This window comes from Marmota marmota, unplaced genomic scaffold, assembly GCF_001458135.2.
Source record: "Marmota marmota marmota unplaced genomic scaffold, marMar, whole genome shotgun sequence".
In the NCBI taxonomy this organism is placed as follows: Eukaryota; Metazoa; Chordata; class Mammalia; order Rodentia; family Sciuridae; genus Marmota; species Marmota marmota.
Genome location: NW_026000221.1, coordinates 3,139,596 through 3,155,535, shown reverse-complemented (window position 1 = coordinate 3,155,535; position 15,940 = coordinate 3,139,596). Strand labels below are relative to the sequence as shown.

The 15,940-nt window shown below is 49.5% G+C and overlaps 1 protein-coding gene across 1 annotated transcript in view; it reads right to left on the bottom strand.

Moving 5' to 3' along the window:
* Tgfbi (transforming growth factor beta induced) overlaps window positions 1–15,940 on the bottom strand; it is a 33,763-nt gene that overhangs the window by 1,762 nt on the left and 16,061 nt on the right. The window contains exons 4-15 of the mRNA XM_015488589.2: window positions 15,652–15,812; window positions 15,144–15,308; window positions 14,772–14,918; window positions 12,490–12,631; window positions 8,793–9,005; window positions 7,926–8,063; window positions 7,189–7,334; window positions 6,319–6,455; window positions 5,396–5,526; window positions 2,727–2,851; window positions 1,082–1,184; window positions 462–541 (exon numbers count right to left, since the gene is read on the bottom strand). Coding sequence (XP_015344075.1) covers window positions 462–541; window positions 1,082–1,184; window positions 2,727–2,851; window positions 5,396–5,526; window positions 6,319–6,455; window positions 7,189–7,334; window positions 7,926–8,063; window positions 8,793–9,005; window positions 12,490–12,631; window positions 14,772–14,918; window positions 15,144–15,308; window positions 15,652–15,812 — 1,688 coding nt within the window. The remainder of the gene's footprint in view (window positions 1–461; window positions 542–1,081; window positions 1,185–2,726; window positions 2,852–5,395; window positions 5,527–6,318; window positions 6,456–7,188; window positions 7,335–7,925; window positions 8,064–8,792; window positions 9,006–12,489; window positions 12,632–14,771; window positions 14,919–15,143; window positions 15,309–15,651; window positions 15,813–15,940) is intronic.

Genomic DNA, 15,940 nt, shown 5'->3' with positions numbered 1-15,940 from the left:
CCCCCCCCCCACATAACTGGCTCGGTAGCCCTTACCCAGGATCCACACACTGCCAGAGAGCCCCAACATCACCCAGAATGGGTCCTATGGAAAATGGAAGAGCAACTCAGAGGCCCAGGCTCAGGGCAGGCCAGGCCACCCTAAGGTGACCTCAGTATGGGCTGGCATTGTTGGCCAGATGGACTCCAGAGTTTTTCTCACTAACAGTGGCTTCCTGGTGAACTGGGGTTCAGAGGCCCCTTTGTGGGCTAAAGTTCACAAAGGAAGCAGGAGCTACCTGGGTACTTTCTATGGATTCCACATCATCCAGGGCAGAGGATATCCCAGTGGATGTGGGGAGATATTTCCTAAAAGCTCTGGGAAAGTGGACAAGGAAGTCAGGATCTGGAAAGACCCTTCATGGACCCAAACAGGGGCCCCAAGGCTGTTCCAGAGAGGCATGAACCTAATAGGCTTCTTACCCTGGAAAATGCGGATGCCTGTTTGAAGATTTCCAGGGCAGAGTCTGCAAGCTCATCCCCTCGTTCCTGAGGTCTGTTGGCTGGAGAAAGAAAAAACAGCTTTGGTACGCTTAGCCTGGCGTCACTAACAGCCATGAGTGACAGGCACTATTGGGCTTTCTGACTCATGTTTCCAAACAAAATTTTCCCCTATAACTTTTCATAACTCATTGTGGAATTTGGCCCCTGGGGGAAGAGAGAGCAGAGAAAGCTAACATGCACAAGTGAGGAGGGACAGGACTGAAGTCCAGTTGCCCTGGGGGTAAAGAGGTACTGAAGATGAGCCCTGGGAACCCTGCAGCCCACAGCTGCATGCACCACACAACTGGACCTTGTCTAAGAGGGGCTAAGACAGTGGGCAATTCAGCAAGAAGACATGTATCCACAAGTTCCTTAGTGTAGTGCATTCAAAACCACAGTTCCCAACTCACTTTTTAGACAGCCACAAGGAGCCCATTCATGTAGCCATGGTGGGAATGTCACAATTTCAGGTTATCTTTGTTTAGAACATTTTTCTTCTGTCACATGGAGAGAAGGAGCCTCTGCAGAGTCAGCAGCGATGCTATATGTTAGGGACTTACCTGGAGGCTGCAGAATGGTGGTGATGACATGGACCACGCCATTTGTAGCCATGATGTCGGCTTCCGCAACAGGTTCCTTATTGACATTCACTACATTGTTTTTCTAAAGGAAAAAGAGACAACAATAACAAAACAGAACAGAATCTTCTTTTTTTTTTTTTTTTTTTTTTTTTTTTTGGTATAGGGGATTGAACTTGGGGGTGCTTAACCACTGAGCCACATCCTCAGCCCTATTTTGTAATTTATTTAGAGACAGGGTCACACAGAGTTGCTTAGTGACTTGCCCTTGCTGAGGCTGGCTTTGAATTCACAAACGTCCTGTCTCAGCCTCCCAAGCTGCTGGGATTACAGATGTGTGCCACCGCACCCAGCCCAGAACATAATTCTTCTATTCATTCACTAAGCATTTACTGAACACATACCTGTGCCAGGCCCTCTGTTAAGTACTGGGGATACTCTGGTAAGTGACACAGGCCCCACCCTCTGCTGACCTTCAACCCCTGTCGTGGATTTGGCACACTGTGATTTATAAAATTCTCCTTTGTGTTATCCACTTAGCCCTCAAAAAACTTAGTTTTGTTTTTGTTTATCTTTGTGTCACTGGGGAGATGAACCCAGGGGCACTCTTCCACTGAGCTACATCTCCAGTTTTCTCTTCTTTTAAATTTTTTCTCAGGCTGGCTTTGAGCTTTCAATCCTCCTGCCTCAGCCTTCAAGTTGCTGGAATTCCAGGGGCATACCACCACACCCAGAGGGAGGTATTGTTGTCTCACTTATTGAAACTGAGTCTCAGGAGAGGTAAACTACATCTTTTAAGCCATGTAGGCGAGATAGCTGGGCACAGAAGCCAGGCCTTTAATTCTGGGCCAAAGGCCTGCCTTCCCCCTTCCTCCCTTCCTTTCTTCCTTCCTTCCTAGGAGGCCCACTCAGGGAACATCTATCTCAGGCCTTCCTGAACCCATGCTCCTGTGACAGACAAGACCCAACACCTGAAACTAGGTGTTCTGGCTTGACTTGTAGGGGTCATACAAGTCACTCCCTATGTGTCTTCCCAGCTTCTAGGAAAAACTGGTAGTCAAGGGATGCCGAAGGCCAGGAGAGAGGATGGGGGGCCGTAGCCAGCCACACACAGAGTGATCCTTCCATGGAGAGGTCAGCAGCCTCTGCCAATGCAGCCGCTGGGCTGGGCTGGGCTGGGCTGGCTATCTGCTCTCTCTCCAAGGCAGAATGGTATCAAAAACATGCAGAGCAAGAGAAGGTTCACGGAGCTGGCATCGGAACTGAAAAGTCCCTTGTAACAATCTGGTTCATGATGCAGCTCATGCAGCTCATGTTGGGGGCCAGCATAAGGAGGAGACAGATTTATCTCTTAAGACATATAGGTAATTCCCCACCATCTCCCCAAAGGGCCTCTCCAGATGCTTTATTCCCTTGTAAATCTGGAAGTTCTTACTCATGTCTAACTACATTCTCACTTCATTTCCCTGAGGACACTCTTCTCTTTTTCTCTCGTTCTTTGGACAAACAACATTCAGAGACTCAGGATGCATCTTAAAGAAAGTATGTGTCACAGGCCATCCTGGGTGAGATGTGCCTTGGAACCTTGGAGGCCACAGCCAGCCTTTTGACTTGCTGGCACACTCACCGAGCTGACTTCCAGTTTGTCTCCTTGGAGAGACTTCAGCCGCACCAAGGCCCCAATGCCTCCGCTAACCAGGATTTCATCACCTACGTGGTATTTCAGGATGTTGGCAAGTTCCTTGGCATTTCCTGCAGGTCAGTGGGAAAAGGAGACAGAGTGAATCCCAAGGTTGGAAACTGCCTGGAGAGGTCAAGGACCCAGATGAGAAGATGCAAGTGGTCATCCCTGAGATGGAGAACTCTCTGCCCTCATAATAAGCACTCATTGAGCACTCAGTGTGTGCTCATTCCTGTGACCTGCTGTCTGCCTAACAGTCAGTGGACACAAGCACATATCTATCATCATGAATCTGCCCCTGCAGACCCAGGGCTGCTGGGTTAAGCTCAGGCTCTCTCTGATGCTGAGCTCCCTAGCTGCTGAGAAGGAGTTAATCCATACTCCTCTGCGAGTATGACTCATGTTTCCATGAACTAAATATTTGCTTGGAAAGCCAGGGACCTTTCCAGCACTGGCATCTGGGACGATTCATCAGTGTGGCTCCTGATGTTTACAACACAGTAGTGAAATATTTACACATTCTGCCCTCAAATGCATACTGTGCTTGAGACGGCTGTTTCCTGAAGGGAGATTTTTTTAAAAGAGTCAACAGCTGCACTCTGGAGGCGCCACGGAGCCCACGAGGTCAGGGCCAAGGGGGTATTCCCTCTGCCGCATCCCTCCTCGGCACGTCTCCACATTCCTTCCAGCCCACATCAATTTCTCCACCAACTGGGGAGGCATCTGATGGCTCATAAAGGTGAACAGGCCTTTCCCAAATTAAGTGTGGGAGGCAGTTTCTAAAACCGCCAGCTGCCCTCTCAACTCTGAAACTCCTGTTTCCAGTCAATGGCTGATTCTCCCAGGGCTCATGGGCAGCTATTCCCATCATCCTGAAACTGAGAACAGAGGAAGTTTTAAAGCCTTTTTTCCTGGTGGTACTGGGAATTAAACCCAGATGCATTCTACCTCTGTGCTACATTCCTAGCCTTTTTTATTTTGAGACAGGGTGTTGCTAAGTTGCCCAGGCTAGCCTCGAACCTGCAATCCTCTTGCCTTGGCCTCACGAGCCATTGGGACTACAGGTGAGTCCTATCTCACCTAACTAGCTTTAAAGCATCTTGTAGACTTTACTTGGACAAATCTACATTAGTGCCAGGGGATGGAGTCATCTGCAGCTGCCACTGATGAGTTCCCCCTTCCACAAAATACTGTCGGGAGATGCAGAGCTAGGAGAACACCCCCCCCCGCGCTGATGCCAGGGGCCTCCTTCTTTCCAGAAAGAGCTGGACTACACTCCATCTCCCAGGTCTGCCCATTTAGCCTGCCTGGGGTGGAGGTGAGGGGGGCGTGTTTGGGGAAGCTTTTTCTTGGCCCCTCCTCCACTCCCATACAATTGAAAATGAGAGGGAAGCCCAGCAGGCCTGGGCCACCTAGGGAATATTCCATTCTTGCCTGGCTGAGAGAGGATGGAAAGTTTATGTTGTGCATGAACTTCTCCCCTCTTCTCAGGAACATACGTCAGCCTTGGGGACACAGACATTCATTTAGCAATAAAGAAAATTAAACAGGACACAAATTTAGCTCAGAGCTGACTGTAACCCGAGCCTTCTATGCTCCTGCAGGAAGGGAGGTGTAAACAATGTGTGTCTAGAGGTTTGGCTGAGGTCCTTCCTTGTCCTCATCCTCCTCCTCAGGCTCACCTTTCTGTGATGGTGGCCCTGCCTTTCAAGGGCATGCAACTCAGCAAAATGCCAAAGCCCTCCGTCACCACGGCTCTTGATTCATGATGTGCACCTAGCACTGCTCGCAGCACCCCACAGAATCCCCACAACACATCCAGTGAGGAAACTGGCTACCCTCATTTTTGTAATGGGAATACTGAGGCTCAGAGAGGTTAAGCAATTTGCTAGAGGTCACTCACCTGGTAAATGTCTGAGCCAGGATTTGAACCTGTTTTCAGGTAATCCAGAAGCCCAGACTTGTTACTGCTAGATTGCCTCCCACACATCCTCAAAGACATTTCTCAAGGCTGTGACTACCTTCTTGGGAAAGCTTTTATCCCGAGGGACATTTAACACAAGTAACACAAGTAAATGGCCTCGTTATTGCTCTTCTCACAGGTCCCCAGTGGAAAACACACCCATGTGACTGAGCTGGTTGCCATCCACACTCAATTTCTGTCTACCTGTCTCTGCCTAGTTTGGTGCCCCAGGAAGCTGATTCTATGAATGACAACATCCTGGCTCCCTCCTCCTCCTGTGATTGGCTAATGGAGGCCCAGCAGGCAACTGGGAGGAGAGGGAGCTAGGGCACTGAGTGGCCTCCCTTGCTATAAGTCCTGATAGTGGCTATGAATGGCTCTGCTGTTCTCAGCCCAAGGTGCAAGGTCTCTCTGGTTCTGCCCTCATTCCCCACCCCAGGCCGGGGTGGTGGTGGTGGTAAAGGCTTCCTTCTGTCACCAGCCCTGGATGGCATCATCCTTTGCTAGTTCCCTAAGCCCTGCCCTTTCTCCAAATGGGCTCATCACTAAATTCCTTTGAGTCAACGCCTTTATAACACACCTACAGTTTCCTTCCAGGGCCCTGGATTGTTACTTTAGAAAAGTGGAAACATGGAGTTAAGTTGGTTTTTACCCAAGAGTTTGTTCAGTTCTTCTGGTGGCATGGCTTGGAAGGCTTCATTTGTAGGAGCAAAAACTGTGTAAACCCCTTCCCGGTTGAGAGTCTCTGTCAGCCCTGCAGACTGGATGGCGGCTACCAGCATGCTGTGGATACACGCAAAGGAAATGTCACCCACCTGTGAGGGATGAGTCGGGAGGTTTTCTCCAAATACCTCACTACTGGGGATAGTAGAGTCCATACAACCAGAATGCACACACCTTACTGTTTTTGACACCTTACTGGATTTGACATGCTGTCTATGCAAGAAAAGGAAACTGGTTCATTCTGCATCTTCTCTCCACCCAGTATTAATGTCATGCTTGGTTAAATGGGCAGAGCTCAGGGACCAGAGAGGGAAGGAGGGAGAAGAGAGGTGGGAGACATGGTTGACTGAGCCACTGGGGACTAGGTATGTGATTGTGGGAAGGGAAGAGGGATGTGTCTTCCAGATCCTGATACAGACAGCTGAGAAATTCAACATGACAATACCCAGTGGTGAATAAGCAAGTCAGAAATGGAGAGGGCACTGGGGACATTGGTTGCCAATAAGTAGATACTGCACAGAGAGGCAAAGACTTGTCTCCCCCTCAGAGTCCTGTGCTGTGTGTACTTAGGGATTTTGCAATGAGAAAGCAAAGTTTTTCTTGTGCTTTAGTAATAAAAACATAGTCCTCTGTCCACTTCCCTTGATTATAGGGATTATAATCCCCAGAGTAACCTTTCTTTTAAACTTAAGATTCCAAGGGAAAGGACCCTTATCCTTTCCCTACCCCAAGTCTGGATGGTCACACAGTGTACCACTACTGTTAGCTGAAGCTCTGGGGAAGTTGAGGTACAGTGTCCTGCCCTGGCACAACCACTTGGCAAAAGTCCCACCCTGGGATGAGACTGGTTACCTAAAGCGACTGTCACCCTTCAGGATGTCCATGACGGTCCCCATGGGAGGGGTCAGCATCCGGTCCATGGTGAACAGGGACCCATACCGCCCCCTTTTGTCATGGGCAGCAATGCAGCTGTTCTCGATGCACAGGCTCTGCAGAGAAAGACAGGGCTGGTCATCCTCCCAGGGTCTCCCGTCTGTTCAGGGTCTGTGCTGATGGCATCATCCCAAAGGTCAGAAAAGGTGGGATAAAATGACATATTTTCTCCAGGAAAGAAAACAATACCAAACAGTCTTCCTCAAGGAAAGAAAGAGCACAGAGGTCCCAGGAAAGTCACCCAGGGGACCCATAATGAGAATATTAGTTACACTTGAGGAACATGGACCATGATCAAATAAATAGAAGGAGGCCATGAGCTTGTTTATTTAACAGATGACAACCATCTTTAGTTAAATGGTGCTGGTTGGTCCCAGGCAGGAGCAATGTTTTGCCTTTTGATATCCCAGGGTAGTTGTGGGGTTTGAAGAGAAATAAGAGACCAAGGAGGGCTGTTCAGGGGGCTTCTCTTCACATAAGTAGAAAGACTCAAAACCTTCATCCTTCCTCCCACATGTCCATCCCTCTGAGTTCCAGGTGGTCTTACTGTTTAACAATCCGGATCAGACAGGTGTGTAGCTTATTCTCTGAGACCTTCAGAAAAAGAGGTTCTAATCTTTCTCCAGGAGCTCACTTACTATCCTATACTCTGCAGAAATCACTTCTTTCCTTACTAGAAACCAGTTCTTATGCCAACTCCTGCTTATAGAGGACATTGTAAAAACATGAATACAACTTCCATTTCTTAGAATTGAGCCAAAGGAGGATGATTTATGACCCAGAACTTACATTACGATAGACAAAAACTCTCAGTTTCTTGCCACCCAGCGTGTCCAGGGTCTGACCATGGTACAAATACTTGGAGGCCACTTGGTCTTTAACTATGTGGTTCAGAAGCAAACTCCTCGTTTGGGCATCAAGGCGAGGGGTTCCATCTACAAGAGAAGGTGGGGTTACATCCAGAGAGCCAGGCTCCTTAGAGGACCAGAAGGATGAGAGACAAATGTGGTGAAAAGCTGATCACTCTTTTGAGTTTGGAAATGGAGATTGAGAAATCAAGCACGGCTGCCAATATTCCTTAATATCTGGCATCTTCCTCAAAGGAAAAAAAAAGTGCAGATAATGGAAGGTGTTTGGAGTCTTGCCCTAAGTGGAAAAGAAAGGTATGCATACAACTTGTTCCCCTTCTCTGCCTTCCCCATGGCTGCAGCTCAGCACTACCTTCATGCTGACCACCCACCTATGCATTGGCATTGGCCTTACAGACAACAAGGCAAGGGAACGTGCTGCTCTCCCGGCAGAGGTAAAATCTGGACTTCTGAGAAACAGATCCCCAAATGCACCCTCAGCCTGGCCAAATGCAGAGCGAGTCTGAAGTTTCTGATGAAGCCACAGCTGTTTTGGATGGAGCTGGGTGGAAGGTCTAATGGGTCCTGCAAAGCAGGAGAGTGTCCTGGAGGTGACAAGTGTGTGTGTGTGTGGCTGCCCCCAAAGATGGCCCAACTGGGGCACTTTCCCCATGTTACCTTTGAATACAGAATTCAGGGGGGCCAGGAGGGTCACCCGTTCATTTCCGGAGAGATGTGTACCGAGGCCTGCTTGTCTGAAAAGGTCAACGGCTGTGGAAACGTCAGACTCTGCAGCCAATTCAAACAGCGTCTTGGCTACGGGAAGGAGAGAGTGGGTTCAAAAGTTAATAGTGCTGTTTGCACTTGGCATCCGTCCACCCCAGAGTGTGACATGTATCAGCAGGAATGTCATCTCATGAATCAACAATCCTCTAAACACTGCAGGGCCCAGTGGGTTTGTGTCACCAGAAAACTTAACCTAGGGGAAAATAGGTGAGCTTCAGTTGGGCACAGGGCAGAGGCTGCCTCAGGTGGCTTCATCAGGGCTTCTCTGAGGCTAGGCAGGCCACATCGCCTGTGTGGTGGCTTCTGAAGACTACACAAGGGTCATGACCTCTCCTATAGATGGAGTTTTGTCTGTAACTGTGAGATTCCTTCACCCACTAAATAGGACAAAGGCAGTGACCCTGGGCTAGCTTGAGCACTATTGATGAAGCAAATGCTCTGAGGTCAGCAAATGGTCCTCTGTGTCCAACCACAGTAGGCAGATCTTCTGAAACGATTCCAGGATTGTGTCTCTCCTTCCCCATGTACTTTCTCAATAGGTCCCCACTGCCTCCCAGGTAACATCAAGACCCCCATACCTGAAGCGAAGTCTCCTTATAATCTGGCCCCAACCCACCAGTTTCCAGGTGACTGTAAGACTACAAGTTACGTACAGGCAAGGAAGAGGCCCAAAGGATCCCTGAATCCCTCAAGCCCACCTCCAGGGACAGCAGGGGTGGTAAACCTGGCAGAATCAAGAGCCCTGGAGGCCTGGCTTACCTGAATCTGGGATAAGCAGCTCATCTATGAAGTGGATCACACCATTGGTGGCCAGGATGTCTTTGTTGGAGATGATGGCCTTCCCATTGATGGTGAGCATGTCCCCGCTGCAGCCTACCTCCAATGTGGTGCCCCCCAGAGTCTCCATGGACACCCCCGCAATAATAGCCTCTGCACACATGGCTGACTTCAAGATATGGTTGTTCAGCAGGTCTGGGTGCAGAAGAGGACATAGGTCAAGAAAGAGCCTGCTCTAACCCGACTTCAGGGCCAGCTGGCAGTCTTCCCATGGCTGTGAGCATTCTACACTTTTGGATAAGGACCTTCAGATAAGAGTAGAGTGACACAGGGCCCAGATTCTTTCTCCTCCTGCTGGCTACCCTCTAAACTCTAGCTGGGGCTCTGGAGTTAGACTGCCTGAGTTTGAATCCCTTGCCATGGGCTAGTTGTGGGACCCTGGGCGAGCCATTTAGCCTCCTTGGGTCTCATCTTCCTCATCAGTCAAGTGAAGTCAAGAAAAGTATTTGTCTCCTAGGCTACTATAAGGCTACCATGCAATCTGAAACCTGAGAACAGAGGAGATTGTTAAACAACGTTCCCATTATCTTAAGAGCACTCAAATTCAGGGTGGATTCTCTATTAGGATCCGAACTTCAGGGGAAAAAGAAAAACTCAAGTGAGACTATCATGGGATTTTAAAAATTACTAACCTTTATAAAAATACAATATATGGCAGGAAAAGATGAAAACTGCAGCAAAGGACAATTTATTATACAATTCATTTGTCTGGGTTTTTTGTTTATTTTACCCAAGAGTCTACTACTAGCTGCCAGGATCTGTCTTAGAGGTGTGCATGGGGAAGAATAAGACATGGCCTTGGCCATCCCATTTGCCACACCTGCAATTAATAAATATCATTGTTTATTCACTTGTCCAGGTGCTACATTAGGGGCAGGGAAAGAATTGGGTTCCCAAGAAGTGCTGCTAAGCCCATCATGGCTCTTGCTGGCATTCATGACCTGTAAACAGAGGTGGCTATAAGGGTGGTCAACGAGGTCACACCTTCCCCACCCCCAGGCCAAACAGGTTCCTGGGCTGCTGCTCTCCAAGATCGCCAAGGCCCTCTGTCTTACAGTCTCACCACAGAGTCTCAAGCTGTCCCTCAGCGTGGGAACCAAAACTGCGCTGTCATGGAGAAGAGGAAGCTCTGAGGCCCTGTAGAGGCTTTGGGCTGCTGGAAACGGACTTTGAAAGCCAGTGCTGACCCAATTCAGCCAGAGGGGAAGAGAAAGGTCAGCAAGACCCCATGGGAATGAGGCCTTTGGGGACCTTGCATCTCAGACAAGGAAATTGAAGCTCTGGGGTGGGGTAGGGGTGAACTTCTAGGGCCAGGAGTAGTAGTCAAGCTTCAAATGGGACATGCCAGCCCAGGGTTGCTTCTCGCCTATCAGTCAACCTATGTAGTAAGAGCAGGAGACCACTGACGGTAGGCCCATGGCCCTGTTCCTTCAACTCTGCAGCTACAGCAACAGAGAGCCCTTTCTTTGAGAAAACCAGTTTCCAAGCAGAAAACACCAGATATGCAAAACGCACAAATTAGCAGTCATTTTTTCTTCTACTTTACAATAAGGAGTTCTGATATTTCTGAAGATATAATAATGCTCTGTACAAAAGATGTTTTAATGGGTACTATAGCTCTATTCTGGACCGTTTCCTGAAGACCCAGGTGTTAAAGGCTTGGTCCCCAGGATGGCATTATTGGGAGGTGGTAGAAATTTTAAGAGGTGGGGCCTAGTGGGAGGTCTTTAGGTCATTGGGGGGTGGGCCCTCAAAGAGGATTGTGGGAACCTGGTCCCTCTCACTCTGTCTTTTTTCAGGTGAATGGCCCCAGAGTCATAGGCCCAAAAGCAATAGGGCCAATTGACCACAGATAGAAATTTACAAAACTAAGCCCAAAGGAACCTTTTTTCTTTATGAGTTGATTATCTCAGGTATGTTATAGTGATGGAAAGCTGACTAACACAATGGGGGACATAGTTCTCAATGGGAAGCAAACCATCTTGAGATGCCTGTAAGTCTCCTCTCGTTCAGGAAGACTTCAAGACCCCTGAACCTGTGTAGGCCCCATCCCAGCTTCATTCCCACAATGTGTTGAATATCTCTGTCATTGAACGCATCAGATCAGATCCCAACAATATGTTTTGAAGCCTGCCACTAGGCTTTAATGTCCTTGATGGCAAAGACTGGGCTGTATTCACTTTTGTGACTCCAGGACCCAGCACCGTACAGGCATCTAGAGGCATCCTAATCCTCTGGACATACCACAGATCCCATCTGTGCTTTCAGAAATGTGCTCCTTCCTATCCATGCCCAGCCAGGAGGAGAACATTTTAAATTTATAGTGTGTCTGAAATGCATGAGGCATGTATTGTAAAGGTAGGTTTAAATAGATTCAAAAGAAATGAAGTCATCCCTAGATTTTATGTTTGGGAGGAATTGTGTGGTTGGGGTACACAGGAGACTTGGGGCCTACTTCCTTTTCCAGGGCATTTGGGACTGATCAGGAAGCTTACTGCTCATGACCCTTAAAAAGTACAGAGTTGAGCCAGGTGCAGTGGTGCACACCTGTAATCCCAGTGGCTCAGGAGGCTGAGGCAGGAGGATTAGCAAAAGTGAGGCATTAAGCAACTTAGTGAGACCCAGTCTCTAAATAAAATACAAAATAGGGCTGGTGATGTGGCTAAGTGGTTGAATGTCCCTGAGTTCAAGCCCTGGTACCAAGAAAGAAAAAAAAAGTACAGAGTTGAGGACTATGGTTATGGCTCAGTGGTGGAGTGCTTGCCTAGCACATGTGAGGCACTGGGTTTGATGCTCAGCACCATATAAAAAAACAAATAAAATAAAGTTATTGTGACCATTTACAAACACACACACACACACACATATACAAAAGAAGTACAGAGCTGAAAGGGATCTGGTGGGGGAATGCTTGCTCCTTCCCTCCCCTTGGCATTAGTTGATGCCCACCTAACTTAGCAGCTCACCAAGGAAAGGATAGAACCAGCAATGAAGAGTTAATATAAGAAATAGGGTTTTTGTCGTTGTTGTTGTTTTGTTTTGGGGTATCAGGATTAAACTCAGGGGCACTTGACCACTGAGCCATATCCCAGCCCTATTTTGTATTTTATTTAGGCTGGCTTTGAACTGGGGATCCTCCAGCCTCAGCCTCCCAAACTGCTGGGATTACAGGCACCCAGCAAGAACTAGGTTTTAACTGTAGCTTACCCATGACTAGACAGAGGCAGATTTCCAGGGTCAGCATGGTGATTCTATTTTCAGGATGCCATTACCTGCTACCCCATCCCACATCTCCAAACTGCCTATCCACCGGGCAGCCCTGCTCTGGTCTTGGCCACGTGAGTCTTTTGCTGTGACTGGCCAGGGTCAGCTGTGACTTCCAGCTCTGCCTACTTCCCCAGCTCTCCACAAATGCTGTGGGGTTCTAGGCTCACCCCTTAAAGCCAGGGAGGGGGCTCTTTGGCTTCTGCAGAGACACGGCTAGACAGAAACAACACAAGCCATGGCTGTGGTGGTCATTCTGAAAGACCTCATGACAGGCAGTGTTCCTGTCTTGAAGTAGAGCAGGTCTTGGGCTCAGTCTGGCTGCTTAGCAGTTGCCGGAGCTAAGGATGCTCACCTCTCAGAGCCTCAGGGTCACCCAGGATTCGGTTCAGGGTCTCAGCAGGGATCTTCTCAAAGGCCTCATTGGTTGGAGCCAGGAGAGTGAACTGGCCGTCACCCTCAAGCACAGTGTTGAGCCCTGATGCGGCTACAGCAGCCTGGGAGAAAGAGAGAAGATGACGTACTTTCTGGAACTCTCGGCTCTTCCCAGCAGGTGAACACACAGACTTGCTAGTTCTCTGTTGGGAGCTGGAGACTTTTATAGAAGCCCAAGGTGAAGAGAGAAGCTGATCTGGATATGGTGGCATACACCTATAATCTCAGGGACTCAGGAGGATGAGGCAGGAGGATCATAAGTTTAAGGCCAGCCTCAACAAATTAGCAAGACCCTCAGCAACTTAGGGAGACCCTGTCTCAAAATAAATTAAAAAGGTAGTTCTGTGGTAAAGCACCCCTGAGTTCAATCCCTAGTGCAAAAAAAAAAAAAAAGGAGAAAAGAGGTGCTGGACCAAACCTCCCTTCTATTATGGCCTCCATGGGGGTCCTGGCTTGACCCCAACCATAAGGGCCATCTTTCAGATACTACTGTACATCTTCCTTCCCACCTCCAGGTTGTTCCCTCAGCCCTTCCCTCTTTCTTTGCTTCTTTGACTTTTATTCCTTCTTCAGGTCTTGTCTGAAATACCCTTTCTTTGAGAGGTCAACGTGGCATTCCTCCCAGCCCGCAAGCCCCCAGACAAAAGTTTATCTGCCTGGTACTGACGTTCTCATCGCCTGTTGCCCTTCTCCCAACGGTAATCCCATAGTTATTGGTAATTACTTCTGTGAGCTCCAGGAGCATAAGGATCACATGACCCATTCTTTACACCATAGCCAAAATGGCTCCTAAAAGCCTGAGGGCATCCTGTCCCTCTCAGGATGGAGCCAGCCTCCTGTCCCCTCTTCGGGGTCTGGCCTGGCCTCGCTGCATCCTCTTGCTTCCGTTGGGGTGTCACTCTGGCTCTTGTGCCTCTGCTTTGCTGTGCCTGCTTGGAGCTCTGCTCTTGCCTTCCCTCCACTGGCCGTGCTCTTGCCTAGTGTTTTGTAGAACAGGCCCATTATGGTCCTTCAGGTCTCCACTCTGGTCATCTCTTCCAAAGAAGCCTGCCCTAGGCCTCCTGATATTCTGCCCACCACCGACTTGCTGACCTCACCCTCTGTTCAGTCTGTGGCTGCCTTGTTTGCTCGTGTGGACTGGTTAACACAACAGAGAATATGAGCAACCTCAAGGACAGTCCACTCTATACCCCAGCACATAGAACAATACCCGGAAAGTAGGAGGTGCTTAGTAAGCATGTTAGAAACAGGAAAGATGGCCATCAGGGAGGGCAAAGGGGAAAAAGCAAGGGAGGAAGATTTGCCAAACCTAAAGAGTAAGAGGGCTTTCAACAAGATCAACCATTGTTAATGAAAACTTTATAGTGACATCTTTCCCTTGCAGATTCCTGCCCTTTGGGTGACCCAGAAGAAAGGCAGGGGAGAAGAGTATAGAGTCACAGGGCCCTCCAGAGCCAGCTCCAAGCCATCCCCACTTGCTGAGGCCCATCCACTCCAGCCGGTCCCAGTGTGTTTGTCTCTCTGTGTTGGAGATCTCCAGGGAGGGGCGGCCCACTCCCAATTGTATCCTTTGTGGTTAGGAAGTTCTTCTTGAATCAGAGCAAAAACCCTGACGGGGCAGCCTGCATTCACTTCCCCGAGTGGCCACTGCCAAGAGCAACACCACTCATCCCTTCAGTTGTAAGACAGATGCCTGCTGGGCATGGGGGATGGGAGCATGTTCTTTTGGCCTCAGACCAGTCAGAAGCCAGCCCAGGAGTCAGACTCTAAACTTCTGGTAGCCTCTGTGCTTGGTCTGGGTTTCAAGGAAACATGGGTAGGACTGGAACAGGGCTCCCAGGGTGGGAATGGGTGGTCTACACAGCCTGGCGGGCCATTATTCTGGTGTCCCCATGAGGAAGCCAACATCCGGGAGGAAGGGTCCTCCCACCTCTGGAGCCCACAGTGGAGATCCAGGCAGCTCACAGCTCAGATCTCCCCATCCTGCCTCAGTCACAAACCACTGAACCTTCCCAGGTAGCCAAGGAAAGGAAACTTTCCAAAGGAGAGGACAGAGAGCAGGCATTCCACAGCTAGGCCAAGCTGGGCATATGATTATTGGATTCTCCATGTTTCCCACATGAGACATCCTCTGATCTACCAGGCCTCTCTTGGGAAGCCAGGTGTCCCCAGCCTGGGCCTCTGCCCAGGGAAGTGCCTCACCCGAAGGGTCTCAAAGGTGTCCTCAATCTCAATGATCTGTTGGATGTTGTTGGTGATGGTGGAGATGACCTTATCAATGAGGTGCACCACACCATTGGTGGCGTGGTGGTCAGCTTTCAGCAGCCGAGCACAGTTGACAGTTATAATCTGCCCAGAGAAAAAGCAAAGACAAGTGGTGAGCAAAACAGAATCAGGATGTGGAAGCCTCAGGAGGGGAAGATGATGTTTTCACACCCACCCACTGTGGAACCAGAGGATCTAAGGAGAAGACCCAGGAGGCCAGGGGTTGTAGGACAAAACCCCAGAGAGTAGCCCCACATATGGGTCAGCAGTGGACAGAAGACAGTGCTGTGTGGCTGGGGATTCCCGTACCCCATTGGGATAGTGGTGGATTTGGATGTTGGAATTCTGGTACATGGAGGTGAGGGCCATGCCGTGCTTCAGCTCATCAGTCAGGACCCGCCTGTCCACCATGTGGTAGCGGAGGGCGTTGAGCAGCTCAATGTTGACATTGCTCACCAGGGAGTCCAGCACTTCCTGGAAGGAAGAACAATGTGACAGTTAGGAAGCTGCAGACCCCATGTTCAAGGGGTGGGCCCTCATTCCCCTGGGAAATATGCTTCCTAATCCCCAAGTAGACATAGACCTCACTCCTACCAAAGAGACCTCCTCCGTGAACACCAAGACGGGTCTGTGCCCAATGGGACAAACAGGACACTGTAAGAGACTTGGTGAGTCCTATTTAATTTGTATCTGTGGGGTGAAAGGTAAAGCTTCCAGGAACAGTAGGATATTGCTTCAGATCCTATTCTCCATGCCCAGACCTCTCAGAATAAAGCAGTTCCCAGGAAGAGCCCCCTGGGCAGAAGGAACAGCTCACCGCTGGCAAAGAAGCCCAGGCCTCGTTGCTAGGGGCGAAGATGGTGAAGCTGCCTGGTCCCTCCATCTCAGGCCTCAGCTTCTCTGTGCGGTCCGTGTACAGCTGAGTGGTGGTGGATCCCACAACTCCCAGGGTCTCGTAAAGGTTTGAGAGGGGAAGGGCTGCAGGGATAGAAGACAAAGGAGGGATGGGCCTCTGCAGGGCCACCCCAGCCAGACCACCCCTGTCCTTCCTTCTCTGCCTGAGAGGCCTGGAGATACACCTGCAGGTGAAGAGGGGTGAGGGAGTG